This window comes from Eumetopias jubatus, unplaced genomic scaffold (assembly GCF_037043125.1).
Source record: "Eumetopias jubatus isolate StellerSeaLion01/CBP00866 unplaced genomic scaffold, mEumJub1_p1.0 scaffold_12, whole genome shotgun sequence".
Classification (NCBI taxonomy): Eukaryota; Metazoa; Chordata; class Mammalia; order Carnivora; family Otariidae; genus Eumetopias; species Eumetopias jubatus.
In genome coordinates, this window is record NW_028274818.1 from 66,008,564 (window position 1) to 66,022,886 (window position 14,323).

General features: G+C 39.9%; 1 protein-coding gene across 4 annotated transcripts in view; it reads left to right on the top strand.

Moving 5' to 3' along the window:
• Nucleotides 1-14,323, top strand: part of CDC42BPA (CDC42 binding protein kinase alpha) — a 350,267-nt gene that overhangs the window by 175,655 nt on the left and 160,289 nt on the right. For all 4 annotated transcript variants that reach the window (XM_028111910.2, XM_028111911.2, XM_028111912.2 and 1 more), the window contains exon 11: nucleotides 12,172-12,294. In XM_028111910.2, coding sequence (XP_027967711.1) covers nucleotides 12,172-12,294 — 123 coding nt within the window. The remainder of the gene's footprint in view (nucleotides 1-12,171; nucleotides 12,295-14,323) is intronic.

Here is a 14,323-nt window from a genome sequence, read left to right on the forward strand (position 1 = left end):
GTTCAAAGAGGTTGCTGCCTGTGTTCTCCTTTAGGATGTTGATGGACTCCTGTCTCACATTGAGGTCTTTCAACCATTTTGAGTCTGTTTTTGTGTGTGGTGTGAGGAAATGGTCCAGTTTCATTCTTTAGCATGTGGCTGTCCAATTTTCCCAACACCATTTGTTGAAGAGACTGTCTTTTTCCCATTCGACATTCCTGCTTTGTCAAAGATTAGTTGACCATAGAGTTGAGGGTCCATTTCTGGGCTCTCTATTCTGTTCCATTGATCTATGTGTCTGTTTTTGTGCCAGTACCATACTGTCTTGATGATGACAGCTTTGTAATAGAGCTGGAAGTCCGGAATTGTGATGCCGCCAGCTTTGCCTTTCTTTTTCAACATTCCTCTGGCTATTCGGGGTCTTTTCTGGTTCCATACAAATTTTTGGATTATTTGTTCCATTTCGTTGAAAAAAGTGGATGGTATTTTGATGGGGATTGCATTGAATGTGTAGATTGCTCTAGGTAGCCTTGACATCTTCACAATATTTATTCTTCCAATCCATGAGCATGGAACGTTTTTCCATTTCTTTGTGTCTTCCTCAATTTCTTTCATGAGTATTTTATACTTTTCTGAGTACAGATCCTTTGCCTCTTTGGTTAGTTTATTCCTAGGTATCTTACGGTTTTTGGTGCAATTGTAAATGGGATCGACTCCTTAATTTCTCTCTCTTCTGTCTTGTTGTTGGTGTATAGGAATGCCACTGATTTGTGTGCATTGATTTTATATCCTGCCACTTGACTGAATTCCTGTATGAGTTCTAGCAGTTTTGGGGTGGAGTCTTTTGGGTTTTCCTCATAAAGTATCATATCATCTGCAAAGAGTGAGAGTTTGACTTCTTCTTTGCCGATTTGGATGCCTTTGATTTCTTTTTGTTGTCTGATTGCTGCGGCTAGGACTTCTAATACTATGTTGAATAGCAGTGGTGATAGTGGACATCCCTGCCGTGTTCCTGACCTTAGGGGGAAAGCTTTCAGTTTTTCCCCATTGAAAATGATATTCGCCGTGGGTTTTTCATAGATGGCTTTTATGATATTGAGGTATGTACCCTTTATCCCTATACTCTGAAGAGTTTTAATCAAGAAAGGATGCTGTACTTTCTCCAATGCTTTTTCTGCATCCACTGAGAGGATCATATGATTCTTGTTCTTTCTTTTGTTAATGTATTGTATCACATTGATTGATTTGTGGATGTTGAACCAACCTTGCAGCCCAGGGATAAATCCCACATGGTCGTGGTGAATAATCCTTTTAATGTACTGTTGGATCCTATTGGCTAGTATTTTGTTGAGAATTTTTGCATCCATGTTCATCAAGGATATTGGTCTGTAATTCTCCTTTTTGATGGGGTCTTTGGTTTGGGGAATCAAGGTAATGGTGGCCTCATAAAACGAGTTTGGAAGTTTTCCTTCCGTTTCTATTTTTTTGGAACAGTTTCAGAAGAATAGGTATTAATTCTTCTTTAAATGTTTGGTAGAATTCCCCCGGGAAGCCATCTGGCCCTGGGCTTTTGTTTGTTGGGAGAGTTTTGATGACTGCTTCAATTTCCTTAGTGGTTATGGGTCTGTTCAGGTTTTCTGTTTCTTCCTGGTTCAGTTTGGTAGTTGATACATCTCTAGGAATACATCCATTTCTTCCAGGTTATCTTATTTGCTGGCATAGAGTTGCTCATAATATATTCTTATAATTGTATTTCTTTGGTGTTGGTTGTGAATTCTCCTCTTTCATTCATGATTGTGTTGATTTGGGTCATTTCTCTTTTCTTTTTGCTAAGTCTGGCCAGGGGTTTATCAATCTTGTTAACTCTTTCAAAGAACCAGCTCCTAGTTTCGTTGATCTGTTCTACTGTTCTTTTGGCGTCTATTTCATTGATTTCTGCTCTGATCTTTATTATTTCTCCTCTCCTGCTGGGTTTGCTGTTCTTTCTCCAGCTCCTTTAGGTGTAGGGTTAGATAAATAAAATCTTTAGGTGTAGGGTTAGGTTGTGTATTTCAGACCTTTCTTGTTTCTTTCTTTTTTTTTTTTTAAGATTTTATTTATTTATTTGACAGAGAGAGCAAGGGAGGGAACACAAGCAGGAGGAGTGGGAGAGGGAGAAGCAGGCTTCCCGCCGAGCAGGGAGCCCGAAGCGGGGCTCGATCTCAGGACCCTGAGACCATGACCTGAGCCGAAAGCAGTCGCTCAACCAATGAGCCACCCAGGCGCCCCAAGAGACCTTTCTTGTTTCTTCAGAAAGGCTTGTATAGCTCTATACTTTCCTCTTAGTACCGCCTTAGCTGTATCCCAAAGATTTTGAACAGTTGTGTTTTCATTTTCATTGGTTTCCATGAATTTTTTTTAATTCCTCTTTAATTTCCTAGTTGACCCATTGTTTCTTTAGTAGGTGCTCTTTAGCCTCCATGTATTTGAGTTCTTTACTACTTTCCTCTTGTGATTGAGTTCTAGAATCAAAGCATTGTGGTCCGAAAATGTGCAGGGAATGATCCCAATCCTTTGGTATCAGTTGAGACCTGATTTGTGACCTAGGATGGGATCTCTTCTGGAGAATGTTTCATGGGCACTAGAGAAGAATGTGTATTCTGTTGCTTTGGGATGGAATGTTCTGAATATGTCTGTGAGCTCCATTTGGTCCGGTGTGTCATTTAAAGTCTTTATTCCCTTGTTGATCTTTTGCTTAGATGATCTGTCCATTTCAGTGAGGGAGTTTTAAAGGCCCCCATTATTATTTGTATTGCTGTTGATGTGTTTCTTTGCTTTTGTTATTAATTGGCATGTATAAGTGGCTGCTCCCATGTTAGGGGCATAGATATTTACAATTGTTAGATCTTCTTGTTGGATAGACCCTTTAAGTAGGATATAGTGTCCTTCCTCATCTCTTATTACAGTCTTTGGTTTAAAATCTAATTTGACTGATATAAGGATTGCCACCCCAGCTTTCTTTTGGTGTCCATTAGCATGGTAAGTGGTTTTCCACCCCCTCACTTTCAATGTGGGGGTGTCTTTGGGTCTAAAATGAGTCTCTTGTGGACAGCGTATCAATGGGGCTTGTTTTTTAATCCCATCTGATAGCCTGTGTCTTTTGATTGGGGCATTGAGCCCATTTACATTCAGGGTAACTATTGAAGGATAGGAACTTAGTTCCATTGTATTGCCTGTAAGGTGACTGTTACTGTATATTTTCTGTGTTCCTTTCTGGTCTATGTTTCTTTTAGGCTCTCTCTTTGCTTAGAGGACCCCTTTCAATATTTCTTGTAGGGCTGGTTTCGTGTTTGCAAATTTCTTTAGTTTTTGTTTGTCCTGGAAGCTTTTTATCTCTCCTTCTATTTTCAATGACAACCTAGCTGGATATAGTATTCTTGGCGGCATATTTTTCTCATTTAGTGCTCTCAATATATCATGCCGGTTCTTTCTGGCCTGCCTGGTCTCTGTGGATAGGTCTGTTGCCAATCTAATGTTTCTACCATTGTAGGTTACAGATCTCTTGTCCCGAGTTGCTTTCAGGATTTTCTCTTTGTCTCTGAGACTCGTAACTTTTACTATTAGATGTTGGGGTGTTGACCTATTTTTAATGATTTTGAGGGGGGTTCTCTGTGACTCCTGGATTTTGAAGCCTGTTTCCTTCCCCACATTAGGGAAGTTCTCGCTGTGATTTGCTCCAATATACCTTCTGCCCCTCTCTCTCTTTCTTCTTCTTCTGGGATCCCAATTATTCTAATGTTTCATCTTATGGTATCACTTATCTCTCGAATTCTGCCCTCCTGATCCAGTAGTTGTTTATCTGTCTTTTTCTCAGCTTCTTTATTTTCCATCATGTGGTCTTCTATTTCACTGATTCTCTCTTCTGCCTCATTTATCCTAGCAGTTAGCGCCCCCATTTTTTATTGCACTTCATTAGTAGCCTTTTTAATTTCGACTTGGTTAGATTTTAGTTCTTCTATTTCTCCAGAACGGGTTTCTCTAATAACTTCCATGCTTTTTTCAAGCCCAGCTAGTATCTTTAAAATCAATATTTCTGACTTCTAGGTCCGACATCTTACTAATGTCCATATTGAGTAGGTCCCTGGCAGTCGGTGCTGTCTCTTGTTCTTTTTGTTGAGGTGATATTTTTCCATCTTGTCATTTTGTCCAGAGGAGAATGGATGAATGAGAGAACAAAATGCTAACAGGGTAACAACGTCCCCAGAAAATATACTCTTAACAAATCAGAAGAGACCTGAAACTAGGGGAAAGAAAGGGAAAGAAAGAAAAAAGAAAAAGATAAAAACAAAAACAGAACAAAACAAAAAAAACAGAATATGATCAGATATGATCAAGCTGGTGCATAGATCAGTGCCCCACACTAGATTTTGGGTGCATTTTGGTTTGTTAGAAGAAAGTGCCTCCCAAAATTTTAAAGAAAGGAAAACATATATGACAAAAATAAGGGTTAATGTGATGAGGGATGGAATATGATTGTAAAAATGAAAATTATAAAAAATTTATAAAAGGAATTGATAAGATAAGAAGTTGTTTGAAAAAAGAATGAAGAGGATTTTAAAAAAGAGAAAAAAAAGGGAGAGAATGTGGTCAGGCAGGAGAGTAGAACAAAGCCATACACTAGAGATTTAGGGTATATTTTGATCTGTTAGAAGAAAGTGTATCTCAAAATTCTAAAGAGAGAACAACTTTTATATATATATCAAAAATAAGGGTAACTACTATGAAGGGATAGAATATGACTCTAAAAATGAAAAGTAAAAATGTTTTTTTTTTAAAAAGCGATTGATAATATGTTGGTTGAAAAAGGGAAAAAGAAAATTTCCAAAAAAAAATAAAAGTTTAACTTTGAAAGACTAAAGAATCATGGTAAAAAAGCCATGAACTCTACATGCAGTATTCCCCTAGTGCTGGAGTTCTGCAGTTCTCATTGATGGGTAAAATTGGCCTTGGCTGCCTGTTCTTGCTGATCTTCTGGGCGAGGGGCCTGTTGCCGTGGTTCCCAAATGTCTTTGCCAGAGGTGGAATTGCCCCGCCCTTGCCTGTCCGGGCTGTTATCTGCTCGGGTTTGCTCTCAGGAGCTTTTGTTCCCTGCAAGCTTTCGGTACAGTTTTGGAGGACGAGAGTGAAAATGGTGGCCTCCCAATCTCAACTACGGAGGAGCCAAGAGCTCGGGGGCCCCACTCTTCAGTGCGCCCCCAGCAAAAAGCAGTCAATCATTCCCCTCTCCCCGGTCTTCAGCCGCACTCCGTGCTCACCCGGACTGTGACTGAGCATTTCTGTCTCTGGCACCCGACTCTGTGTGGAGTCTCCAAACCCAGCAGATCCCTGTGGTGGCTCCCGCACTGCTCCTCCCCAGGGAGGAAGGTGAGTCTCCCCAGATCTGCTGCTTGTTGGGTCCCTGCTGGAAGAGTAATGGCCTGACTGTGCCGTGGATCATGGTTTATGGCAACTGCGAGCTGAGAGCCTGCGCCTCGGCTCCGGCTCTGCAGCCCGCTTCCCCGCTCCGATACCTGGGAGCTCTGCCACACTCAGGCACCCCTGGTCTTCCTGTGACCCCCGAGGGTCCTTAGAGCACACTGTCCCGTGAGGGTTCCACCCCCTGCTTAGCCACTGTAGCGTCGTCCCTCAGCGAGGCCGACTTCTAAAAGTTTTTTGATTTTGTGCTCTGCTGCTCTATCACTTGCCAAAAGCGGCGGATGTAGGCCCCCTCCCCTGCCACGTATCTTTCCGAATATCCCCTTGAATTCACATTCTCCGCACATCCTACCTTCCAGAAAGTGGTCGCTTTTCTGTTCAGAGAGTTGTTGCTATTCTTTTCTTCGATCTCCTGTTGAGTTCGTAGGTGTTCAGAATGTTTTGATCCCTATCCAGCTGAATTCCTGGAACCAGATGAAGTCCAGGTCTCCTACTCCTCCGCCATCTTGCTCCGCCCTCCTTTTCAGGGTCTTTTGTCATTCCACAACAAATTTTAGTATTGTTTCTTCTATTTCTGGATATTGTGTTAAATCTGTAAGTGGCTTTCAGTAGTATCAACATTTTAATGATATTAATTCTTCTGATCCATGAACATGCAATAGTTTTCTGTTTGTTTGTGTCATCATCAGTTTCTTGCAGCAAATTCTTACAGTTTCCATTGTATAGATATTTCCCTTAGCTGGTTAAATGTTTCCTGAGTATTGTTTTTGATGCTATTGTGAATGGGATAGTTTTCTTTCTTTTTCAGATGTTTCGTCATGACTGTAAGGGAATACAACAGATTTATATGTGTTGATTTTGAATCCTGCAACTTTACTGAATTTGTTGATCAGTTCCAATAGTTATAGTTTGCTCCTTGAGATTTTCTATATATAAAATCCCATCAACAAATAGCACCAATTTTACTTCTTTCTTTCTGATTTAGCTGCCTTTTATTTCTTTGTTCTTGCCTGACTGCTCTAGCCAGGACTTCCGTTACTATATTGCATGGGAGTGGAGAGAGTGGGCACCCTTGTTTTGTTTCTGATCTTAGAGGAAAAGATTTCAATTTTTCTCCATTGAGTGTGAGGTTAGCTGTTGGCTTGTTGCAAATGGCCTTTATTTTGTTGAGGTATGTTCCTTTTAAATCCAATCTGTGAAGGTTTTCATCATGAAAGGATGTTGCATTTTTTCAGATGATTTTATTGTGTCTATGGAGATGATCATGTGATTTTTATCTTTCATTTTATTAGGGTGATGTATTATATTTATTGATTTGCATATGTTGGACCATCCTTGCATCCCAGGAATAAATCTCACTTTTCATGGTATATAATCCTATGAATGTGTTCTTGAATTCAGCTTGCTAATATTTTAATGTGAATGTTTTCATCAATATTCATCAGAGACATTGGTCTATAGTTTTCTTGTGGTTGTCTTCTCTGGTTTTGGTATCAAGGTAATGCTGGCCTTATAGAATGAGTCTGGAAGTATTCCTTCCTCATTATTTTGAAGAGATTGAGGAGGATTGTTGTTAATTTTTCTTAAAATGTTTGGTAGAATTCACCAGTGAAGCTTTTAATTCCTAAGGATTTCTGTGTTGGGAGATTTTTGATTACTGATTCAATCCCATTACTCATTATTGGTCTGTTCAGACTTTCTGTTTCTTCCTGAAGGTCAACTATTATTTCTTTAAATAAATTACCCCCCCCATGGTATCCACATTTTTCTTATGTTTGCTTGTCTAGTGGAGTATAAGTCTTGTAGCATTTTTTCACCTTTTAGAAATCTCCATTCTCTCTCCTCTCCCACCCAAATCATTTCTGGATTCCCACCCTTCAAACTGCATATTCTCTCTTCCATCTGATCTGCTGTTTCCAGTGCTTTCTAGTGCATTGAAAAGGACTCATATTGATTGAGTCCTTCAGCTCCAGAATTTTTGTTTGCTTCTTTCTCGTAATTTCAACCTCTTTCATTAATTTTATTCCTGAGGTCATTGAAGTGCCTTTCTGAGTTTTCTTGTAGCTCATTGAATTTCTTCATAGCTGCTATTTTGTATCTTTCATCAGTGAGAACACAGTGTTTTGTGTCTTTGAGTTTGGTTGCTGCAGATTAGGCCTTTTCTTTTTGTGAAAACCTATTACTGTGATATTTTTCATAATGTATCATGAATGTACCTCTGCTGTCACATTTGAAGTAGCAAACACGTTTCCTACTTAGATAAGGTTTTGTTTCCTTGGATTTAAGAGTTCAGTAGGTTGTCAATCAGAAGCCTTTGTTTTCCAGAAGGTGGTGCTGTAGCACAAGTTTTTTTGTTTCTCCTGATGCTCTGTCTAACCTGGAATGGAGCTAGGACAAGGCTGGTTTGCAGTTTTCATTGGACTCAACTTAACCTCCGGTTTCAAATAACACAAAGGGAGATCTACACAGAGCCTGGCTGGGGCTCTCTCTTTCTCTCTCCATCAACTGTGGGAGATTTATTCTGCCCTTAAGCCTCCTACCTCCGTGCCATTTCTTTATCTGGCAAATATGTTGATTGGGAGACTGGCCATGTCTTCAAGACAGACTCTTTTCCTTGGGCAAGATTTTTGTTTCTGAAATACTCTTCAGACTGGAGGAAACTTCAGTCTGAGTATTAGAAGCTGCTAACTTCCATGCAGTCTCCAGATACAACAAATGCACCATGATGAAAATAGCACCACATATTTAGGGATCTCGTGGTTTCCAAATTGTTTCTGCAGCCCCACCCATTTTCCAGAAATTGTCATGTGTTTTCACTCCAGAGTGGTATCCCTCAATTTAGAGCAACCTGGAGCCTAAGCCTGCTCATAGAATCGGGTAGAATTCAGAAGTCAGAGGCAGCTGCCAGTCCTCTCACCTCAGAATGGCCTGTACCTCTCTGTTTTACTGTTCTTAGTCCTCTTTGCTTTCTCAGATACATGATTTCTGTAAAAATAAGACTTTTGCAAGTTACGTATTTTTACTTTTTGCAGCAGAAGAGACCTAGTGCTTCCTACCCCTCCCTATTCTGAATGAGAAATTCCTATATACCAGGCTTTTTTGATGTTTTGAATAATCTAACATGTTCTTAGAAACTATCATTATGTGTGATTTGTATCATTTACACCAAGCAAGTGCAATGAAAATGTGGGATCATTGCCTTTTTGTATTAACGCCGGTTTCATGCAGTGGTTTACATCAGGCCGTTTCATCCATTTATCAGCTATTTCTTGAACACTGATGACCTAGGACTTGTTCTGTACATAACTGAGGATGTAACAATGAGCAGAAAATGAGAAAAATACTTGCCCGTGCAGTGCTTACATTTTACTTTGAGGAGACCGATGCAAAATCAGATACAAAGCAGGATCATCAGCTGGGAATGAGGAAGGTGGAGAGTGTATTAGATTTTGACAAGAAAAAGAGAATATGTGAAATGGTCAGTTTAGAGAAGAGAAGAAATGGTCTAGGGATGCAGCTGAGGACTGCCAGTCATCGCCAGGCTGTTCGATATCAGTAGACATAAATTTGAAGTGACTGTGTTTTCTTCAGCCACTTTGTCAGCTTCTAGGGAGGGAGCACAAGTAGGAGAGTCAGAGTCGGCCAAGTTTGGGGTCTTCTAGGGTGGGTGTAATGGAGGAGAGGAGGGCAAAGAGATGAAAGGTGTGTGTGCAAAGTAGTCCATTGTAGTGTTGGACCACGGAATCCAACCTGGCTAAATAAGGAAGAAAAGAGAAAAACTGAACAACATGAGGACAGTGGATTTGATCTCTTGGTGGGAATGAGCATCATTGAAGTGGTCCCTGGAGTAGTAAGCACACTGTAAAGATAAGAGAGAATGGTGTACTTGAAATCAAGATTTGGGAGGCCATACAGTTACTAAATAATGGAAAAGTGTACATTAGTAGCATTTCTCCATAGGCAAACTACTAGTATTCAGGGCAGGGTAATTCTTTGATGCAGGAGACTTAAACATTCTGTAAGATACTGAGTTTTCTTTGTCCCCAGACACTAAATACCTTTAATCATCTCCTAGCTACACCTGTGTCAACACCCCCCACTCCCTGCTGTGTGCATATATACACATTTCTAAGCTCAGACAAGGTGAGAACCACGGGTCTAGGGTGTGACCCGTAGATTTGGTGGTTTTGCTGGAGACCAGCTAGGTTGTTTTGGGCTGCAAATCCTAGAATTCTTAAATAATACAGATTTATTATCTCATGTAGGAAGTCAGAAGTAGATCATTTCAGTGCCAGTAGTGGGGTTAGCTTCTCTGTGATTTTCATGGCTTTCCTCTCATGATTCTCCCATACTGCTAAAATTCCAGATCATGTCTGCACACATGTGGAGACCAAATGAAGGCTCGCTTCCTTTCATCCATCTCTCCATCTGTAAGAGACTTACCCCTTTCCAGGCAGCCCCCTCTGGGACTTCTTCTCAAGGGACTAGTAGTTCTCACTAGGTTACATACCTAATTCTTAACCAGTACTGGCAACAAAGGATGGGTTCACCATGATTGATTTAAACTATCGTCAGTTTTGGCCAGCCTACCTTGTCAGTGCACCTGAATTTGGTTCAGAAACAAGAAGATAAAAAGCCCCAACTGTGTCTGCATGGGGGATTTGTGTGTCTGAGAAGCCAGAGTGTTGGGTGGCTTGTCTATTTTGATATTAAAGTTAATAAGAATAATAAAAAGGGTTGTAATAGAAGGGCAGTGAACAATGTGTGAAATTGTTAGTCAAAGACAGAATAAGAAAGACAATGGATAATAACTTCAGCAGATGAGTAATGGGCATTTTAGCAGACTGGGATTTACAGGGTGGACAGAGGTAGCAAAGAGGAGCCAGGGCACCTACCCACCTCCATACCCTGCAGGATGTGAAGTCTAGGAGGAAAAGGAGCTGTGACTGGTATCTGCTGGCTATTTTTATATCTTCCTTTTTCTCCTCCTAACTTAGGTATCTTTCTAATATATATAATTTTTTTGAGAGAAAGAGCATGCATGCACATGCGTGCGTGTGGTGGTGATAGGGGCAGAGGGAGAGAGGGAGGGAGAGAGAGAGAATATTAAACAGACTCAGCACTGAGCATGGAGCCCCACATAGGCAGGGCTTGATCTCACCACCCTGAGGTCACGACCTAAGCCGAAATCAAGAGTTGGTCACTTAACTTACTGAGCTACCCAGGTGCCCCCTTAGATATCTTTTTAAAATAAATAAAGGATGTTCTTTTAAAGATAGTAAGTACAAATGCATTGATATTTACCATGTTTTGAAACAGAAAAGTATAAGAAGTACTTACTGAATGTAGAAGATCATGGTTGGATGCACAATAGGTACATCTTACACCTTTAATTCAAATTAACCAGTATTTATGAATACAAATATCATGATACTATTCTCTGTGCATATGGTAAAAATTAATTAGAAAATCTCCCTCCTCTGAAGGCCACAATATTTTGGAGCTTGTGTGTGTGTGTGTGTGTGTGTGTGTGGTTTGTGGGTGTGTACACATATATACATCTATATATACACATACACACATATATAAAACATAAGTAATACATATAATATGGCATATAAGCAATAATGTTATATAAAGCAATATATAAATAATATAAGTAGTATAAAACAATCAGTAATGACTTGTACTAACCAAAAATTATGGTGAATAGAGACTATTGCAAACCCTCCATAAGATAGCACAATAACTATTTTATTTAGGACAAGGGTGGTTTCATTTCTGATAAAATTCTTTAAAGTTTTCTTTTTTTCCATATCTTCTGATAATATCTGGGAATAAACCTCAGTAGAATTAGTGTTTCTTGAATACCTTGCATCTTCTGATTAGAACAAGAATAGTAATCTCTGTTTTAGCTAAATTGATGAGCCGAAGTCATCTGTAGTGGGCTTCAACTTTCATACATAAAATTTGGGGGCCAGCATTTCTGTGTATTGTATGCACTTGACCCTTGAAACAATGCGGGTTTGAACTGAGTGGGTCCTGTGGATTTTTTTTTTTTTTTGTAAATACAGTACAGTGAATGTGTTTTCTCCTCCTTATGATTTTCTCAGTAACATTTCCTTCTTTTCAGCTTACCTGATTGTAAGAATACAGTGTATAATACATATAACCTACAAAGTATGTGTCAATCACTGTTCGTGTTATTGATAAGGTTTCTGGTCAACAAGAGGCTCTCAGTAGTTAATTGTATAGGTCAGAAGTTATACACAGATTTTCTTCCGCATGGGGGGGTTCAGTGCCCCCAAACATCCCCCCCTGCATTGTTCAAGGTGAGCTGTATTAAATCTCTAAACCTCCCTCGACATACCAGACTCTGGTTTTAATGCATCATCTGACACAGGAAGTTTTTGGGGTTATTGCATGATGACACTTCCTGCTAGGATGAATGGGGCCTGAATGGTTATTGACTTAGTGGTAGACTGCACCAGCAGTGTTTGAAATGGAAGATCTCACATGGTAGTAGGCAGATCCTTTCCTCATCTGTTATACTTTTAAAGAAACATGCATTGGAGTTTTGATATTTAATTGTGATATATTTACTTGCTTTTTGTTGATGTGTAGATGTTTTGATCAGAATTATGTAAGGATTTCTCTAGAAAGAAATATATTGTTGTTAGTTTTAAAAATTTAAGATATGGCCATATTTCTCATTTTTTCTTTCTTTTTTTTTTTAAGAGTCAACACAGACTGTTCAAGCTCTACAGTATTCAACTGCTGATGGTCCACTAACAGCAAGCAAAGATTTAGAAATAAAAGCCTTAAAAGAAGAAATTGAAAAACTAAGGAAACAAGTAAGAGGTAAATTTCTGTGATTCACTATTATTTCAGTTTAGTAGGTTTTTAAAAAAATGTTTTATTAACACAAGACATTTATCGAGTGCCTGTCATGTGTTACGTGATGTGAGCTCTAGGGCCATGAGGGAAGAGCAAGTAAGAATGGTTTCTGCTTGGGGCACCTGGGTGGCTCAGTTGGTGAAGCGCCTGACTCGTGATCTCAGCTCAGGTCATGATTTCAGGGTCCTGGGATCGAGCCCTGCGTCGGGCTCTGTGCTTGGTGTGGAGCCTACTTAAGATTCTCCCTCTCCCTCTGCCCCTCCACCTCTTAGCCCCAGCCTGGCACATGTGCACTCTCTCTCGCTCAAAAAAAGAAAAGTTTCTCCTTCCAAGGAGCTCACATTTTGGTATGGTGAAAAAATAGTTTTTGCAATACATGTGGAAAGGCTATGAGAAAAAGAAACATAGGTACATGGAGAGTATTTAGGAGGGGCACCTAACCACAGTTAAGTTAACGGTTTAAGTTAACAAAGATGACGTTTTTGAAAGACCTATTAGTTTGTGACATTTAGTTGGAATCTGACTGAGCATATGTATGAATCAGGGAAGGAGTGTTAGGAGTGAGGAAGAAGGATAGTGTAGACAGGGGAACCAGATGTATGCAGACATCAAAGCATGTGAAAATTTATTTTCTCCGTAACAATTCCTTTCAGCATATTGATGAGATTTAATTAAAATTAATTTGAAAAACTGTTGATAGGCCTATTACATCCATTCATGCATGTATTCTGTTCATTCAACAAATATTTATTAGTACCTGCTGTGTACCAGGTGTTGTTTTAGGCTCTTGGGATGCAGTACCAAACAAAATTAATAAAATCTTTGTTTTGCTGGGGTGGAAGGTACACAACAGACCTAAAACAATAACTATTTAACTTTGTAAATGATACAGTGTGTTAGAAGGCACTAAGTACTTAAACAGAGCAGAAGAAGGAGAATGGGTCAGAAGTACAAGATGAGTTTTATAATTTTAGGTGGGGTGGTGTGGGTGTAAGCCTCATTGAGGAGGTAACACGTAAACAAAAACTTGAAGAAGGTAAGGGCTTAGCCATGCAGTTAAATGGGAAACACATGTCTGAGGCAGAAGGACCAGCCAGTGCAAAGGCCCTGAAGTCAGAATGTGACTCCTGAGTGTAGTTAGGACCCAGAGGACAGCATGGCTGGAGCAGGAGGAGCAAGCAAGAGAGAGTGGAGGAGGGGAGGCCAGAGAAGTAAGGGGTTGGGGAGGGTTTGTGGCCTGATCCATAGTCTCACCGACTGTTACAGGTTTTTGGCTTTTTCTATCAATGTAATGGGAGCCTTTGTCAGTCAGGGTTTAGAGTCACGGCACCTTACCTAAGTATAAGGAAAGAGAGAGAAAAAGGTACTAGTTGAGCTAGGATCGTCAGGCCTCCAGAAATACCATTTTAAGACCAAAATAAGTGAAGAAGAAGAAATAATCTCATATGGGGTCTTTTATAAAAAGGGCTGTTTAAAATGCCACATTAATACTTTGCTTGTATTAAATATACATGGAGCTCTTAAATTTGATAATTTATGCTGTTCTGTTTTTTTTTTTAAGATTTTATTTATTTATTTGACAGAAAGAGACACAGCGAGAGAGGGAACACAAGCAGGGGGAGTGGGAGAGGGAGAAGCAGGCTTCCTGCCGAGCAGGGAGCCCGATGCGGGGCTCGATCCCAGGACCCTGGGATCATGACCTGAGCTGAAGGCAGACACTTAACGACTGAGCCACCCAGGGGCCCCTATGCTGTTCTATTTTTTTTTAAGTGGCTCTCTTCCTAAGAAATACCTCTTTATCAAATTTCTGTAGCTTTATCTTTCTAAAATTAAGGTAGATTAGGAATATGATAAGCAGAATCCTTCACTTTGCTATCAACAATAAAGCATTGATAGCAGTGAATGAGTTATTTGAAAAAGTAGTAAAAACACAAGACCAGCTGAGATGGTCAGTGATTTATCTTCAAAGAGGTTATGGGGATTGGGATGACTT